General features: G+C 33.5%; 3 protein-coding genes across 3 annotated transcripts; all 3 read left to right on the top strand.

The window, feature by feature from the left end:
* Positions 1-455: 455 nt before the first annotated feature.
* Positions 456-2180, top strand: LOC120164291 (brefeldin A-inhibited guanine nucleotide-exchange protein 2-like). The gene is made up of 2 exons (XM_039174050.1): positions 456-1119; positions 1464-2180. The coding sequence occupies exons 1-2, from the start codon at positions 1102-1104 to the stop codon at positions 2178-2180; spliced, it is 735 nt and encodes a 244-aa protein (XP_039029981.1). The 5' UTR covers positions 456-1101.
* Positions 2181-2912: 732 nt separating this feature from the next.
* LOC120164169 (probable calcium-binding protein CML23) lies at positions 2913-3764 on the top strand. Its single transcript, XM_039173922.1, has one exon. It carries the CDS (start codon positions 2991-2993, stop codon positions 3591-3593), a length of 603 nt encoding a protein of 200 aa, XP_039029853.1. The 5' UTR covers positions 2913-2990; the 3' UTR covers positions 3594-3764.
* A 7136-nt stretch (positions 3765-10900) lies between these two features.
* On the top strand, positions 10901-12558 carry LOC120164278 (AT-hook motif nuclear-localized protein 22-like). The gene has a single exon (XM_039174034.1). The coding sequence runs from the start codon at positions 11273-11275 to the stop codon at positions 12188-12190; it is 918 nt and encodes a 305-aa protein (XP_039029965.1). The 5' UTR covers positions 10901-11272; the 3' UTR covers positions 12191-12558.
* Positions 12559-14168: the final 1610 nt, after the last annotated feature.

Raw genomic sequence — 14168 nt, 5'->3', positions numbered from 1 at the left:
TTGAAATAATGGAAAAGATTATTCGAGACTATTTCCCATACATAACTGAAACGGAAACAACCACCTTCACTGATTGTGTGAACTGCCTGGTTGCTTTCACCAATAGTTACAACAAAATTAGCCTCAATGCAATTGCTTTTCTACGTTTCTGTGCTATGAAACTTGCAGAAGGCGATCTTGGCTCTTCATCAAAGAAAAAGGATAAGGAATGTGGGAAGATTTCTCCTTCTTCACCTCATAACGGAAAAGATGGAAAACAAGAGAATTGAGAGCTCATAGATAAGGAGGATCAACTCTATTTATGGTTCCCCTTGTTGGCTGGTAAGGAATAATGAAGTACTTGTTTTAATTTACACATCCAAATTTGCTTGAGATTTTGTAGTTACTTTTATCTTCAAACTTTAGAAATTCATTTTATTCTGACCTTAACTCACATCGCATTTTGCTTTGCAGGTTTATCAGAACTTAGTTTTGACCCTAGGCCTGAAATTAGGAAGAGTGCTTTAGAATTGCTGTTTGAAACTTTGCGCAACCATGGTCACCTCTTCTCATTGCCTTTGTGGGAAAGAGTATTTGAATCTGTCCTTTTTTCTGATATTTGACTATGTGCGTCATGGTATTGATCCAGCGGGTGGTGACACATGAGGAGGTGATCGTTAACGACATGGATGAACTTGATCAAGATGCATGGCTCTACGAGACGTGTATATTGGCTCTCCAATTAGTTGTAGATCTTTTTGTGAATTTTTATAATACTGTCAATCCACTTTTGAGGAAGGTTCCCTCTTTACTTGCAAGTTTTATCAAGCGTCCCCACCAAAGCCTAGCTAGTATTGGAACTGCTGCATTTGTACGTTTGATGAGCATTGCTGGAAATCTTTTTTAAGAGGAGAAGTGGCTGGAAGTAGGTTCATTAAAAGAAGCAGCTAATGCAACACTCCCTGATTTTTCTTACATTGTTAGTGGGGATAGCATGGCTGGTAGCAATGGACATGCTTTGAATGGCCAAAGTATCGAGGCTTCTGCGGATTTGGACACATCCCAGGGTGATTCCGAAAGCCTGAGAACACAGCGCCTTTATGCTGCTTTATCAGATGCAAAATGCCGGGCTGCTGTTCAGTTGAGACTTCTCATCCTAATATTGAAAAACATTAAAAACTTCTTATATCATAAACACGTTAAGAGATTTGAACTTTTATAAGGGTTGATAACGACGCAGTTGTTTTAATCGAATCACATTATGAGATTTATGTAGCAAAGACTTGTTTGTTGAGACCGTTTTTGAAATCTCAAATTTCTAGAATAAACAAGTGCCAACTATCACTGTTTTATTTTCATTTCCTTTTTCTTTTGTATTTATACTTGCACAAATGTCTAAATGAATAATCGGTTTTGTTTTGAAGTTTGACATGGGCGAAATTTTAATTTTGGGTCTGATTTTGCTGTTCTTATTGTTTTGACAGGCGGTAATGGAGATTTACATGTATCGAACTCGCCTTTCAGCTAAGAGCACCTTAGTCCTGTATGAGTCCATGCATGACGTGGCTTCCCATGCTCACAGGATCAACATTGATACTCTGCTACGATCCAAGCTTCAAGATCTTGGTCCCATGACCCAAATACAAGATCCTCTACTGATGCGTCTTGAGAATGAGTCGTATCAATTTTTCCTTACACTTGTGCAGAATCTGATAATATATAGGCCCCTAATGTTTCAGGAGGCTGAAGTGGAGTCCCATCTTGTTGATCTTTGTCAGGAAGTATTGTTGTTCTATATAGAAACTGCAGGCTCTGGACAGACTTCTGAAACATCTCCCAACGAGCAAAGCCAATGGTTGATTCCTTCAGTTTCTGGGAAACGAAGAGAATTGGCTTCCAGTGCACCTCTTATAGTGGCAACTCTCCAGGCTATTTGTTGTTTGGGTGATACTTTTTTCGAGAACTTGGCTCAATTCTTCCCTCTTCTTTCGGGCCTGATAAGTTGTGAGCATGGTTCAAATGAGGTCCAGACAGCTCTTAGTGACATACTTAGCTCCTTGGTTGGTCCCGTTTTACTGCGATCGTGTGGATCTTGGGTGTGTGATATAGTTGCTTTCTTTTACCTCTTACTTAATTCTCAGTTTCCATTCTCACTTTTGGTTTACAATAATTGTTACCGGAAATATAGTTTCAGTGCATGAAGAGCTCTTCTGAATTCATAGATTTCAGTTGGGAATGTTCTGTTGTATGATAGATATTATTATTAATTTTCCTTTTAAATGAGTTTCAGAACAGTTATTTTTCTGTACGAAATTTTCTTATTAGACACGTGAGGTTGAAACTTATTTTGTCTTGTTGCCTAAATGATTCTACCCGAATGAGATTAAAAACTCGAACATGATGGACTAAAAGTCTAAAACCATGGTTTAAACTCGAACATGATGGACTAAAACCATGGTTTCTGTCAAACCCATAGCTTGAACAAAAGAAAACAAGGGGTTGACTTAATGGAGGAAAGCATCTGGCTCCCATGATTTCCTCTTCATCAAATGAGATTGGAAATGTGCTCAAGTCTCGGATAAGAAGTCGAGAATGTTGTGCTCAAGGCAAAGCTGCGGCGGCCGCGATATAAAAAAAACAAACACAAGCACAAGGGTAGTTGAAAACGAAATGAGCCGGCCCCATTTCGGTTTTATCATTTCAGCTGGCATCCACAAGACAAGACTTGATCAACACAACGTTTAAAAAGGATTTCATCATTATCTGGAGTCTCCATTACTACCCTCCTCTCGATCTCGTTCACAACGTTGAAAATGATGGAAATTATCCTTTCTCAAAGGGTTGTTTAGTCTTTTACTCAGGTTATTGCCCCCATAAAATTATTACAAGACGACAAATTACTAAATTCCTTTAAAAGGGCCATAACTTTCAGGTTTCAGCTTTCTCATATAACCACCACCCAGTTCTAGCACAAGTACCTTTCATTTACGACTTTCCCTTTCTTAGGATCAATGCTAAGTTCTTGCAAAACTTGTTGGATCTCTCTGTCTAAGGGAGCTAAAACGTTTTTTAATGTTAACCGGTGCAAGAGAAGATCAAAGCGTCGCAAGTTGTCGTCGAGTTTCGATTTGGAAACATCGTCTTTCGCCGCCTTGGAGATATCAGGTCAGTTTAAGCAAGTCTTCAAAGTGATCGACTCAAATGGGGATGGAAAGATATCTCCATTGGAGCTCAGCGAAGTGCTTCTGTGCCTCGGACATGAAAAATCCACAGCCTCCAAAGCTGCCCAAGGAATGGTCAAAGAAATGGATTTCGACGGTGATGGTTACATCGATTTGGACGAGTTCATGCATGCAGTCGTCAATGACACCAGCGACGGAGCGATGAACGGCGGGGAAGATTATCTAATGGATGCTTTTCTCATCTTCGATAGTGATAAAAATGGGTTAATCTCGGCCAAAGAGTTGCGTAACGTTTTGAATGGCCTTGGGTTCAACAAGTGTAGCCTTCAACAGTGTACGCGCATGATTAGACGTGTTGATAAGGGCGGTGATGGATTTGTGGACTTCAAAGAATTTCGATCAATGATGAAGGCAGCAGAGCGTACAAGTTAAAAAGATCATGGATGATGGTCAAAGCTTTGAATATTCTCCGGCTACTAAAATTTCTGTGTATTCTGCGTCTGTACGTACAAGAACCGTTCTATCTTTTGAAGGTGAGTCTGAAAATCTAAGGAGTTGACCCTTGAGCTCTTTGTAAATTATTAGCCATATCCGCTTACTGTATTTGTTGACATAAAATTTCAAGTTTAAAAATGGTTTCCACGCTCTGGATAAATAATTTTATTAGCTCAAGTTTTCTAAATTTTATTAGTATATTCTCATACATTTTTTAATGTTTTATTAAATGTTTAAACCCTAAAATTCTTATTTCACGTTCCTAAATTACTCAAGTCCGTCAATAATTACTCAGTGAACCGGGTTTTCTGTATTATAGTTACTTTATAACCGCAAGAAATAGGAAATAATGTAGGATTTTATCTTAAGAGGATATGAATTTTTAAAATTTTATGATTAGAGGAATTTATAACACTTTAAGTGATAAAAGTATGTTATTAATAGAAAGTACAATATATATATATATAATAGGTTAATTTAAAATTATTAAAGACGACTTATTGCTCTCAGTTCCTACCTGCTCTCCCTTAGTCCATTCATGGTCAATAAATGTATTCTTCTCACTAAGAAAAAGCCTAAAGTGTGACAATCTACATGATTTAATTTTTTTGACGTGACAATTTGCTTTATCTCACTATATTACGTGGGAAATCTTTTTTCAAAATATATTTTTTATATTTTTAAAATGATTTTTTGATGTATACTTTTTTTTCCTTTTGGTAAATCTAGAACGAATATAAGATAATAGACTTTCAATTAGCATATTCCTGTATACACAATACTTGACAATAAAACATGTGAATTGTCACTCAAATTATTGCATCAACTTCATTGATTTAAATTTCGGTTCATTGTAATCTATAAAAAATATAAGATTAAAAATGTTTAACCGTCTAGTAGCCTTTGATTTAAGGATGGATAGGTATCTAAGTAGTCTAGGCAATGTGTCAAATAAATATGAAGGCTAAAAATAAAGAGTGAAGGTTAAATTGAGAGAGAGAAAATGTTGAGAGATAAATTTATTATTATACTTTTTATTTATAAGTAAATTATTTATTTTCATTCGCCAACTTCGCTTTTCTGGCTTGTAAACAAAGATGGAAACTAAGATGAATCCTTAGAGATCAAATAAGAATACTAATAAAATGAAGTATTAGAGTTTAACTGTTATGACATCAAGTTAAAATTTACAAATTATGGGTCAAATTCTAATGAATTGATCTTGAATCTAAAAAAGATAAAGACAGCTTATTTGTTCGAAGAATGGTGAACTAAAGAAATAATTTAAAAACATAAGAAATAATTATAAAATAATATTTGTTTAGAGTTCCTTTTAATCACTGACAACATACACTTTATATATATAATTATTCATATTTGAAATTTTTAAAGAGAATAAAATTTATTCGACCATTAAAGTAGTTTAATGAGCTCTAGTCGATGAAAATAAATGAAAGAAATATATAATGATGTTTGCCAGTGAGCGAGATTGATCCATACTTAGCCAACAAACTAAACAAAGAAATTATTCAATGTGATCTTTGAAGTCCAAACTTTAGATCAATGGGGTCATAAAGTATGATATACCATTTCTTTTATTTTAAACTTTAAATATGCTTTTAAGAATTTAATGATAAAACAAAACTTATAACGGTTTCTTAACAAGATTTATTAGCTTAACTCATTAAGTGGTCTCGGTGGTTAAAGGGAATATTAATTTTTTAGAGGTTTTGTGTTCAAGCAGCCACGTCTACGTATGTATATATATTATTAATTATTAATTTTTTTAAATAGATATTATCTTATAATCACCATGGTCTATTGAAAAAAAGGATTATTAGCTCAAAAGATTTCCATTGAGGCATTTACCCAAATGGTCTTTAACAAAGCCTAATTGGGCTTGAAGTAGTAAGACGAGAGAGCTCGGGTAAATCCACCAACCATCAAGTTCAATAGCCAAGTCCAATGATTCCTAGATTTATATAAATAAATAAATATTTATAATTTGAACCCATCAATTTCCCATCTATCAAGCCTCCTCCGATCTAAACCAAGAATATTATTATACAACCTTCCCCGACATCAATCACCACTCCCACACACGTGGGAAAACATATATATAATATATGCATTTGGTAAATTATGTATGTATGTTGTTCCTATATTAATCGAATTAAACTTCAAAATAGTATGTTGTGTATGTTCCTATATTAAGACTCCAATTGAGAAGAAGATATTTCCAACATTGCAATTATATTTGATTGAAATGCTGCAAATGAATCAATTACCCATAACCTAATTATTCTGATTCTCTCTCTTTTTTAAAAGAAAAAAACTTAAACAGTGATACATGATTATTACTTTTTTCAAAATTAAATTTAATTAGAATTATTGTGAATTAGGATAAATATTTAAAAAGAATATGATTTTGATTAATCCAAATATTTTATTTTGAAAAATAAAAAAGAATCTTTGTCAAATTTCAACATTATGCCATCAACGTGGAGAGAAAGGAACCCCGTTGACATTAACACTGTACCATTTGCAATATTATTAATTTAAAATTAGTGAATAATGAATCCAAAAGAATCGCTATCATATCACATGGCAACCCTTCAGTTTGGTCTGCTGTTTAATCAGTCCCTAAAAATAAAAATAAAAAAATCCCACAGTGCTCCATTAATTAGCAATAAACCGAAAGCTTGGAGCTTTCAGATTCCGTGGAAGACAGAGAAAATGGGTTCAACGACCTCAACAAATTAACCCTAATATAAAAAAAAGAATATAAGCTTCTTTAAGGGATTGAGAACATGCAAACACAAATGCAAGCCATAAGTTGCCCTTCACATGGAATTTGGTCCACGCTCTTGATGGATTAGCTTTACCTTAATTATTTAATTTGGACAAAGATAAGGGGTTTGATTAAAATAATGTTTAAGGCAGTAATATTAAAGTATTAGTGTTTGCGTTTGGGCCAAATGGTCCACCAATTTCCCGTTGTTTCATTTATTGTTTCTAGAGGGAAGACTGTCTTTCATTTCAAGACTTCACCTCTTTTCTTCACAAGATTCCATCATTATTTTATGTTAAAGGATTTTGTGTCCCGCACAATTACGACTGTATATTGAGATTCACCAAATAGATTTTTATTTTTAAGTGTATTTGTTTTCGGTTTCATAATTATTAGTAAAATTTAATACTTATTCATATTTGTTTATTTAAAATATTGTATACACATATCTAATATTTAATGTTTATGAATATTAAACAACTAAAAATTAGACAATATATATATATATATATATATATATATATATATATAAATATATTAGTCAAATATTATAAAAAATAGACCTAAATCGAACTAATTAGACCTTTAATTCTTATTTCAACTGGTTAGACCAATTGAAATGTGATTTGGTATTAAATTAACATCAACCTATTAGGTGGTGTCAATGGTGAAAAGAAACATTGTTGTTCTTAAAGGATTCAGATATCAGGCAGTTACATCTGCAGGATGTATACACGTAATCAATAAATTAAAAAATTATAAATAATAAACAAACAAACTGTAAAAAACATATGTTTTTTAAATATAAAATAAATGAAAATAAATATTAATAATTCTATTATAAATAAATAAAAACCATTTGATTTACTAAACGAGCTTCAGACAAATTTGCTCAGAAACATAAATAAATTGAACATGTTTTATTTGGGGTAGTAGTGAGGTTGAGTTTTATAAATTGAAATTTAGGATGTTACATAATAAATCATTGAAAGTGCTGCTAACAAGTGAATAAAACAAACACTGAAAAGGCGAAATAGATGAGAATACATAAAGTATGGGGATAATTGAAAAAGTGTGGAAGCCCAACTTTTACATCTCTTGGGCTTCCTTCACAGTTGACAGTACACGTGGCATAAAAACATATTTGTAAAGTTTCAAAGGTCCGGATATTTTTCCCGATTAGTCAAAAACAAATCAGATGAATCATTCTCACTGTAGAAAACTAGAAATGTCGTATGCAGATCAACAAGTATAGTTTTTAATAAATACCGATGAACCCAAAAACAAACAATTAACTGATGTCGATGAAGATAATGAAATTAATATGCATTTTTTGCGGAATTATCAAAATTTCAAACTTAAATTAGTACCTAAACACAAGACTCCCACCTAAAAGATTTTAGGTTTGATTTTTCCAGATTACTTTTTTATCATCTTTTAGTGGATTCGCGTAACATTATTAGAAATGATAATAGATCAATTAAAATATAATGTAAAAAATTAAAAAAAATATTTTAATATTGTTATTAATTTTTTAATGATAGATAATTAAATAAAAATATAACATTAATTTAATATTATAAAATTAATATTTGATAAACAAACTAAATAATGATTATTGTGGATTTAAGGTGATTAAAAAAGCAAAATAAGGGAGCCCCCGGCCCCAATATAAAGATGAAGGTGAAGAATGTAGACAATGACAGTGGGGGAGTGCCACGCCCAGGCCAAGAGGAAATAGAGGCAGAGATCATTCATTCATTCCTAGAAACGTGAGTCCCCCTTACGACACGCCCTTACTCTTCTGAGTTCTGACCCGTTTTTGTGGCTCCCACTCCAATTTCCCATGACCCACATGCACCATCAAACCCTCTATTCTTTCAATATTATATCTCATTAAATTAAACTCAATATCTCAATTTAATTACCGGGAAACGAATGCGACAAAAGATTAGTGCTTAGACCAATCTCCTCCCATGTTTCTTTTGACCTAATCTTATTAGATTGCAGTCACGGTCACTGTTGTGGTTGTGAATGTTTTAATTGTAATTATGTGATTTGTTTTTAAAAATTAATTATATTTTTATATTATGAATGTGATTTATGATATCGTGATGATTTTAAAAAATTATTATGATATAATCGTTATATTATATTCTAATCACAATTTAATACCATGTTTGTTAGTTCAGATCACTCCTCTCAGAACCATGCAAAGCAAAACCCACACTTCGTATCGCTTACCTTCTTTCAGTTTTCAAGCAGAAATAATAATATATCCTCTCAGTTTTCAAACACATATTGTGACTATGGAGGCAAAAAAATCGAACTCGTCGGAAAAAATCGAATTAAAAAGGTTAGGTTCTGGATGATAAACGGAGACGGAAAAAATTAAATTTTTTAAACGGGGACGGGGACGGGTTTAGTAATCCTCTCCCCGATTACCCGATTATCCAACCCGATATCCGATCCGATAAATATTAAAAATAATTATTATATATATATATAATATTAATAAATTTAATTTAAATTAAAAAAATATACAAAGGAGATTAGGATTTAAGAGAACACATATTGTCCTACTAGTCACTTTCCCTGTGACTATTCTCAAGACGGGGTCACAACTGTTTGATGACGCTGGTGGTGTCGTTGACGTGACTTGGAAGTGGGAACTTTTGAAGAATGATTTCGTTTATGAAAGTTGAAACATTATATTATTAGTCGTTGTCATTATATTTGTCTATTAGAATTGTTTTGTTTTTATATTTTGGATGCATTTAGTAGTGTTTGGCATTTCAATTAAGTTTAAATCCGATAATGATATTATTTTTTAAATAACTCGTGTCATCGTGTAAAATTTAAACGGTAACGGGTATCCCCACAGTGAAAAATAACCATATAAGGTAAACAATTATTTAAAAGGGTAATTTTCACCGCGGTACGGAAATACCTCTTTCCTTGCGGTTTTTCCCGATTACCCAATGGAAATCCCCGTTTAAATCCCTTCGGTTTTTTAAGCGGAAATGGATATGTGATTTTTAAACGGGAACGGGGACCAATCCCCGAACCGAAACCACCCGGTTGCCATCCCTAATTGTGGCCTTCTCCAATTATTAAAATACACAGTCCAGTAGTAAAGAAGCATTGCAGCCGTTTTCAATCCTATATAAACATGCATCCAAAGATTATTTATGTAACCAGCTTTTAAACTCTTAGTTTAGGCTTGGGGACGATGAAAATAATCCCATGAAAGAGACCTTACAAACAATCCCTACTTTTTTTCCCTTTTGCTTTATATTGAATCCTAGTATAAAAGGGTGACAAATGGGAATAGATATGTCATCTTCATGGAACTTGTTTCATGTGATAGAAAGTAGGTTACTTTTTGGTCCACCTGAAGATAAAATTTTCAGAATTTGTAGCAGTTAAAAGAGAGTGAAACGAAGGGAAGAAGGTATAGAGAGAGTAAATGTGGAACAGTATGATCAAAGAGTGCAGGCTTTTAAATCTGGAGACATTTAGGAGAAAGAGAAAAAAAGGGGGAAGAACGTGGGGGTGTTGTTGGGTCCATGGTGGGGACTGTTAAGTAGAGAGACAAACGAGAAAGAGAGAGAGAGAGGGAGCAAAAAATGGGAGGTCCTACACACCGCCCATGCACATGTTTTCTTACCACAAAGTAAAAGTAAAGACTAAAGAAGGGTTAAACTGTAAAAATTGTTAACTATTTTAAAATTTAATTTTATGACATTAATTTTTTAGAAAAATTATTACTGTAAAATTAAATTTTAAATCTTAAAGTAATATAATTATTTTCATATATTTATATTGAATTAAACTTACTATTAAGATTGAGTTTTTATATTTAAATTAAAAAAATCAAGTTAATTGAATTGACTTTTTAAAATTATTTAATTTTTAAAATAATTTGAATAATTATTTTAATTTTTAATTAAAATTTTATAATTTTAAGTATTCAAAAATTAATTAATAATTGATATAAATATCCTTAGAATTCCTGAATTTAAACCATATAATGTCCATTAAAAGTTTTAAAACAATTGTCTAATAAATTAAATTATATAATTATTAAGTTATTTGAATTTTTATTGGATTGGAATATTAAATTAATAAATTATAAAACCTAATTTATTATACTAAATATTTTATTGATTTCCTTTGAAAGAAGGTTGTGTGTATAAATACTCTCTAGAATTTTAATTTAATTTAATTTGAATTGATTTAAATTTTAGAATAACTGGACTAAAAACGTTAAATAAAAATTGGATGCTAAGTTAAAGAAATTTTTAACTTGATTCCAGTATATACTCACCCTACTATTGTCGTTGATGGAATGACTTGACCTAACCCTAACCCAACAACAACAGTATTAGCTACAAAGCACAAAACAATTGCACTTACCCAAACCCATAAACCACCTCTCTTTCATTTTATTTACCTCTACTCCAACACTGTTGATCTCATTTCCTCCCAAACACTTAACCAACAACTTAGATCTTCATACAAGAGAAGCCACAAGTATCTAACAAAAAACTATCTCAAACTCACATGAAGCGTGCAGAAAAGAGGCATGGCTTGATTCAGCTGTTTCACCTGAAGATTTGCTGCCAGATGCTTCAAACCTCTTCTCTTCCCCTTTTTTGTTGAAACCAGCAGTTACACAATCAGTCAAAGATACCCCCCAAAATCAAGAACCCTATTATCGTTTCTTTCGTCTTTCTCTATTAGAAATCTGATCGCTTGGCTCTTTGTTGCATGTGCTTTCTACTTGTTTAATTAGGTTTGAACTTTGAAGGGAAGAAAACCAATGGACCCAGTAACAGCTCATGGCCGCCCGCTTCCTTCTTTCCTCACAAGAGATCTTCATCTAAACCCGCAACATCAATTTCAACATCACCACCAACAACAACAACAAAGCTCCGAGGACGAACAAAACGGTGGCCAGAAACGAGATCGAGAAGAAACAGCCACCACTATGGGCGGAGGAGGCACTTCCGGTACCGACACAAGTGAAGGCAAGGAACTATCTATAGTCCCCGGTGCTGAAGGTGAAATCACGAGGAGACCACGAGGCAGACCCTCTGGTTCCAAGAACAAGCCTAAGCCACCGATCATCATAACTCGTGATAGTGCCAATGCTCTCCGATCCCACGTTATGGAAATCGCCGACGGCTGTGATATTATGGAGAGCGTTTCGACTTTCGCTAGGCGAAGACAAAGAGGGGTTAGCATTTTGAGTGGGAGCGGGACTGTCACGAATGTGACCTTGCGGCAACCTGGTGCTCCTGGTGCAGTCGTGAGTTTACACGGAAGATTCGAAATTTTATCACTTTCTGGTTCGTTTTTACCTCCTCCGGCACCGCCGGCTGCTTCAGGGTTGACCATATATTTAGCCGGTGGCCAAGGCCAGGTGGTTGGAGGAACCGTGGTGGGTCCACTTGTTGCTTCAGGTCCAGTGGTGATTATGGCGGCTTCTTTTGGTAATGCTGCGTATGAAAGGCTTCCATTGGAAGAAGAGGAGCCACCGACGGCGCCGGTTCCTGGAAGTGGGCCCTTAGGCTCACCAGGAAGCATGGCTAGTGAACAACAGCAGCCACCGCCGCAGCAGCAGCAACTATTGCCAGATCCGAACGCTTCTTTCGGCCAAGAATTGCCACCAAATCTTCTGAACTCAGTCCAATTACCAGCTGAGGCCTACTGGGCCACAGGTCGTCCCTCTTATTAACAAAACAGAAAAGTTTCCTTCTTTTTCTTTTTTCCCCTCGTGTCACTTCTCTTGGTTGTTTGACCTTTTGATCACCTCCATTCTTCTTCTTTGATAAGATGGTATTTTTAATATGCTGATCATCATGGGATTCATCTGGGTTTAATTTGAAGAAGGATCTACAAATTTCATGAATTTCTCTTTGGTGGGTTTTTAGTAGTATTTTACAAGTCTAGCTTCTTTTCTTTCAATTGTCACTCATTATTGTAGCTTAACGAAGAAGAAGCACCAAAAAATGGCAGTCATTTCTCTCTCCATTTCTTTTTCAAGTTGCCTGAGAATTGTTCTTCCGACAAATAAAAAGGAAAAAAAAAAGCAACCTTTTTGTTAGGGTTCCTTTTTTTCAGCGTGATACTTTTAAAGATCAAATCCTTAACAAATGCTAATACTATTTATTTAATCTCTTTTTCTCCTCTAAAAAAGATGGTATGGGATTCACAGTGATGGATGGGTTCATGATTCTTTAATAATAATAAAAATGTATATTTTTATTGGTTTGCAGTTGAGCGAAATAGTAATATTTATTTTTCTTGTTTGCTTAGCAGTTACCTTCTTCCACCCTTAACACAAACTAAACTTCTACTGTATTTTCATTATAATTTGATGTATGGATAAATATGAACATAAACTAGTATATATATATATATATATATTGCATGAATTAATATATGTGTATATTGTTTATCTAATTTAGTGGCAGTTTGAAGGTTGGTCGGGGGGAAGATGGCAAGTCATGACTTGAGGAAAGCAAGGTGATTGGGTTAGGGTTTGCTGCCTTTTTCACTAAGATTTTCTTTTCCTTTTTTATAACTTGCTAGGGTTCATCATAGAATCAAAGACAACGTTGGTTACTGGGTTACAAGTCCGCAACTCTTTAAGAAAATGAAAAGAAACTTATTTTCAAGGCAGCAACAACAATTAGGACAAACTGATCTCAAGCGTTAAAGTTCTCTCTCTCTCTCTCTCTCTCTCTCTCCCCCCTTGTCTGAAGAAAAAACTGTCATTCACTGCCATACATTTACAAGTAAAAGAGTTTGTGTATGAACCAGTAAGGGAAGAAGGTAAGTTCAAGTTTCTACAAATATTATATAATAAGTTTGTGATGGATGTATGCGTTTTTCTTTCTTAAATTAAGTTTTAAAATATCTATACATATTTATTTAGTATTATAAGGTTTGTTTCAGTCTTCTTCTCCACTGATTTTCAACACATATTATAAGATTTAGTTTTAATATAGATATTTTGCGTTGGAATGAGTGTTTTTAAGTAAAATATTTAGGAATAATTAGTGATGTTGAGTATTTAGACTGAATAATTACATTATGCCTCAAATCATACTAAATTAAAATATAATAGAATTAAATTTAAAAATAAATATAGTGTAGGACCAAAATTATAATTTAAAAGGAGATGAGGTTGAAAAGTGATGGATGATTTGGTATCCACTTCATAAATCAAAGTAATCCTTCACCGTTTTGGATGGTCACTGATAAACTTCCGACAAATGAAAGGCTGGTACGACGATTGATGAGCATTGTGTATTATGTTATGGGAATAATGAAACAGAAGATTATCTATTTCATGGATGTAGTTTCAAAAATTCTAATTCGAGAATGGTCTTGATGCCATGTATAGGAGCATGATGAAGTTGCAGCAAGAATTTCATTAGTTATGTAAAAAGTTCAAAGTAAGTCCCTCGTTAAAAAACTTGAATTTGAACCTACATATAATAAAATAACACGTACATTTTTAATCACTCGACTAATTAATTGACCTTTATGAATAATGACTTAATATGCAAAGTTTTGGTGAGTACAAGGTTTTAAACTAGTAATATAAAATGAGAATGTCACCAGAGTGCTCAACCCAGAAGGCTGAAGCTTTTCTACAATTTGGAGGTAAAAATATAGTGGACCATATCTCTGTCTAATGTGTTTGG

The sequence above is a fragment of the Hibiscus syriacus genome, unplaced genomic scaffold (genome assembly GCF_006381635.1).
Source record: "Hibiscus syriacus cultivar Baekdansim isolate YM2019G1 unplaced genomic scaffold, ASM638163v2 tig00111506_pilon, whole genome shotgun sequence".
In the NCBI taxonomy this organism is placed as follows: Eukaryota; Viridiplantae; Streptophyta; class Magnoliopsida; order Malvales; family Malvaceae; genus Hibiscus; species Hibiscus syriacus.
The sequence above is the reverse complement of the archived record's forward strand: the minus strand, read 5'-3'. Positions and strand labels throughout refer to the sequence as shown.

Excerpts from the sequence above, each read along its gene's own strand:
- LOC120164169 (XM_039173922.1), top strand. The coding sequence starts at position 2,991 with ATGCTAAGTTCTTGCAAAACTTGTTGGATCTCTCTGTCTAAGGGAGCT.
- LOC120164278 (XM_039174034.1), top strand. The coding sequence starts at position 11,273 with ATGGACCCAGTAACAGCTCATGGCCGCCCGCTTCCTTCTTTCCTCACA.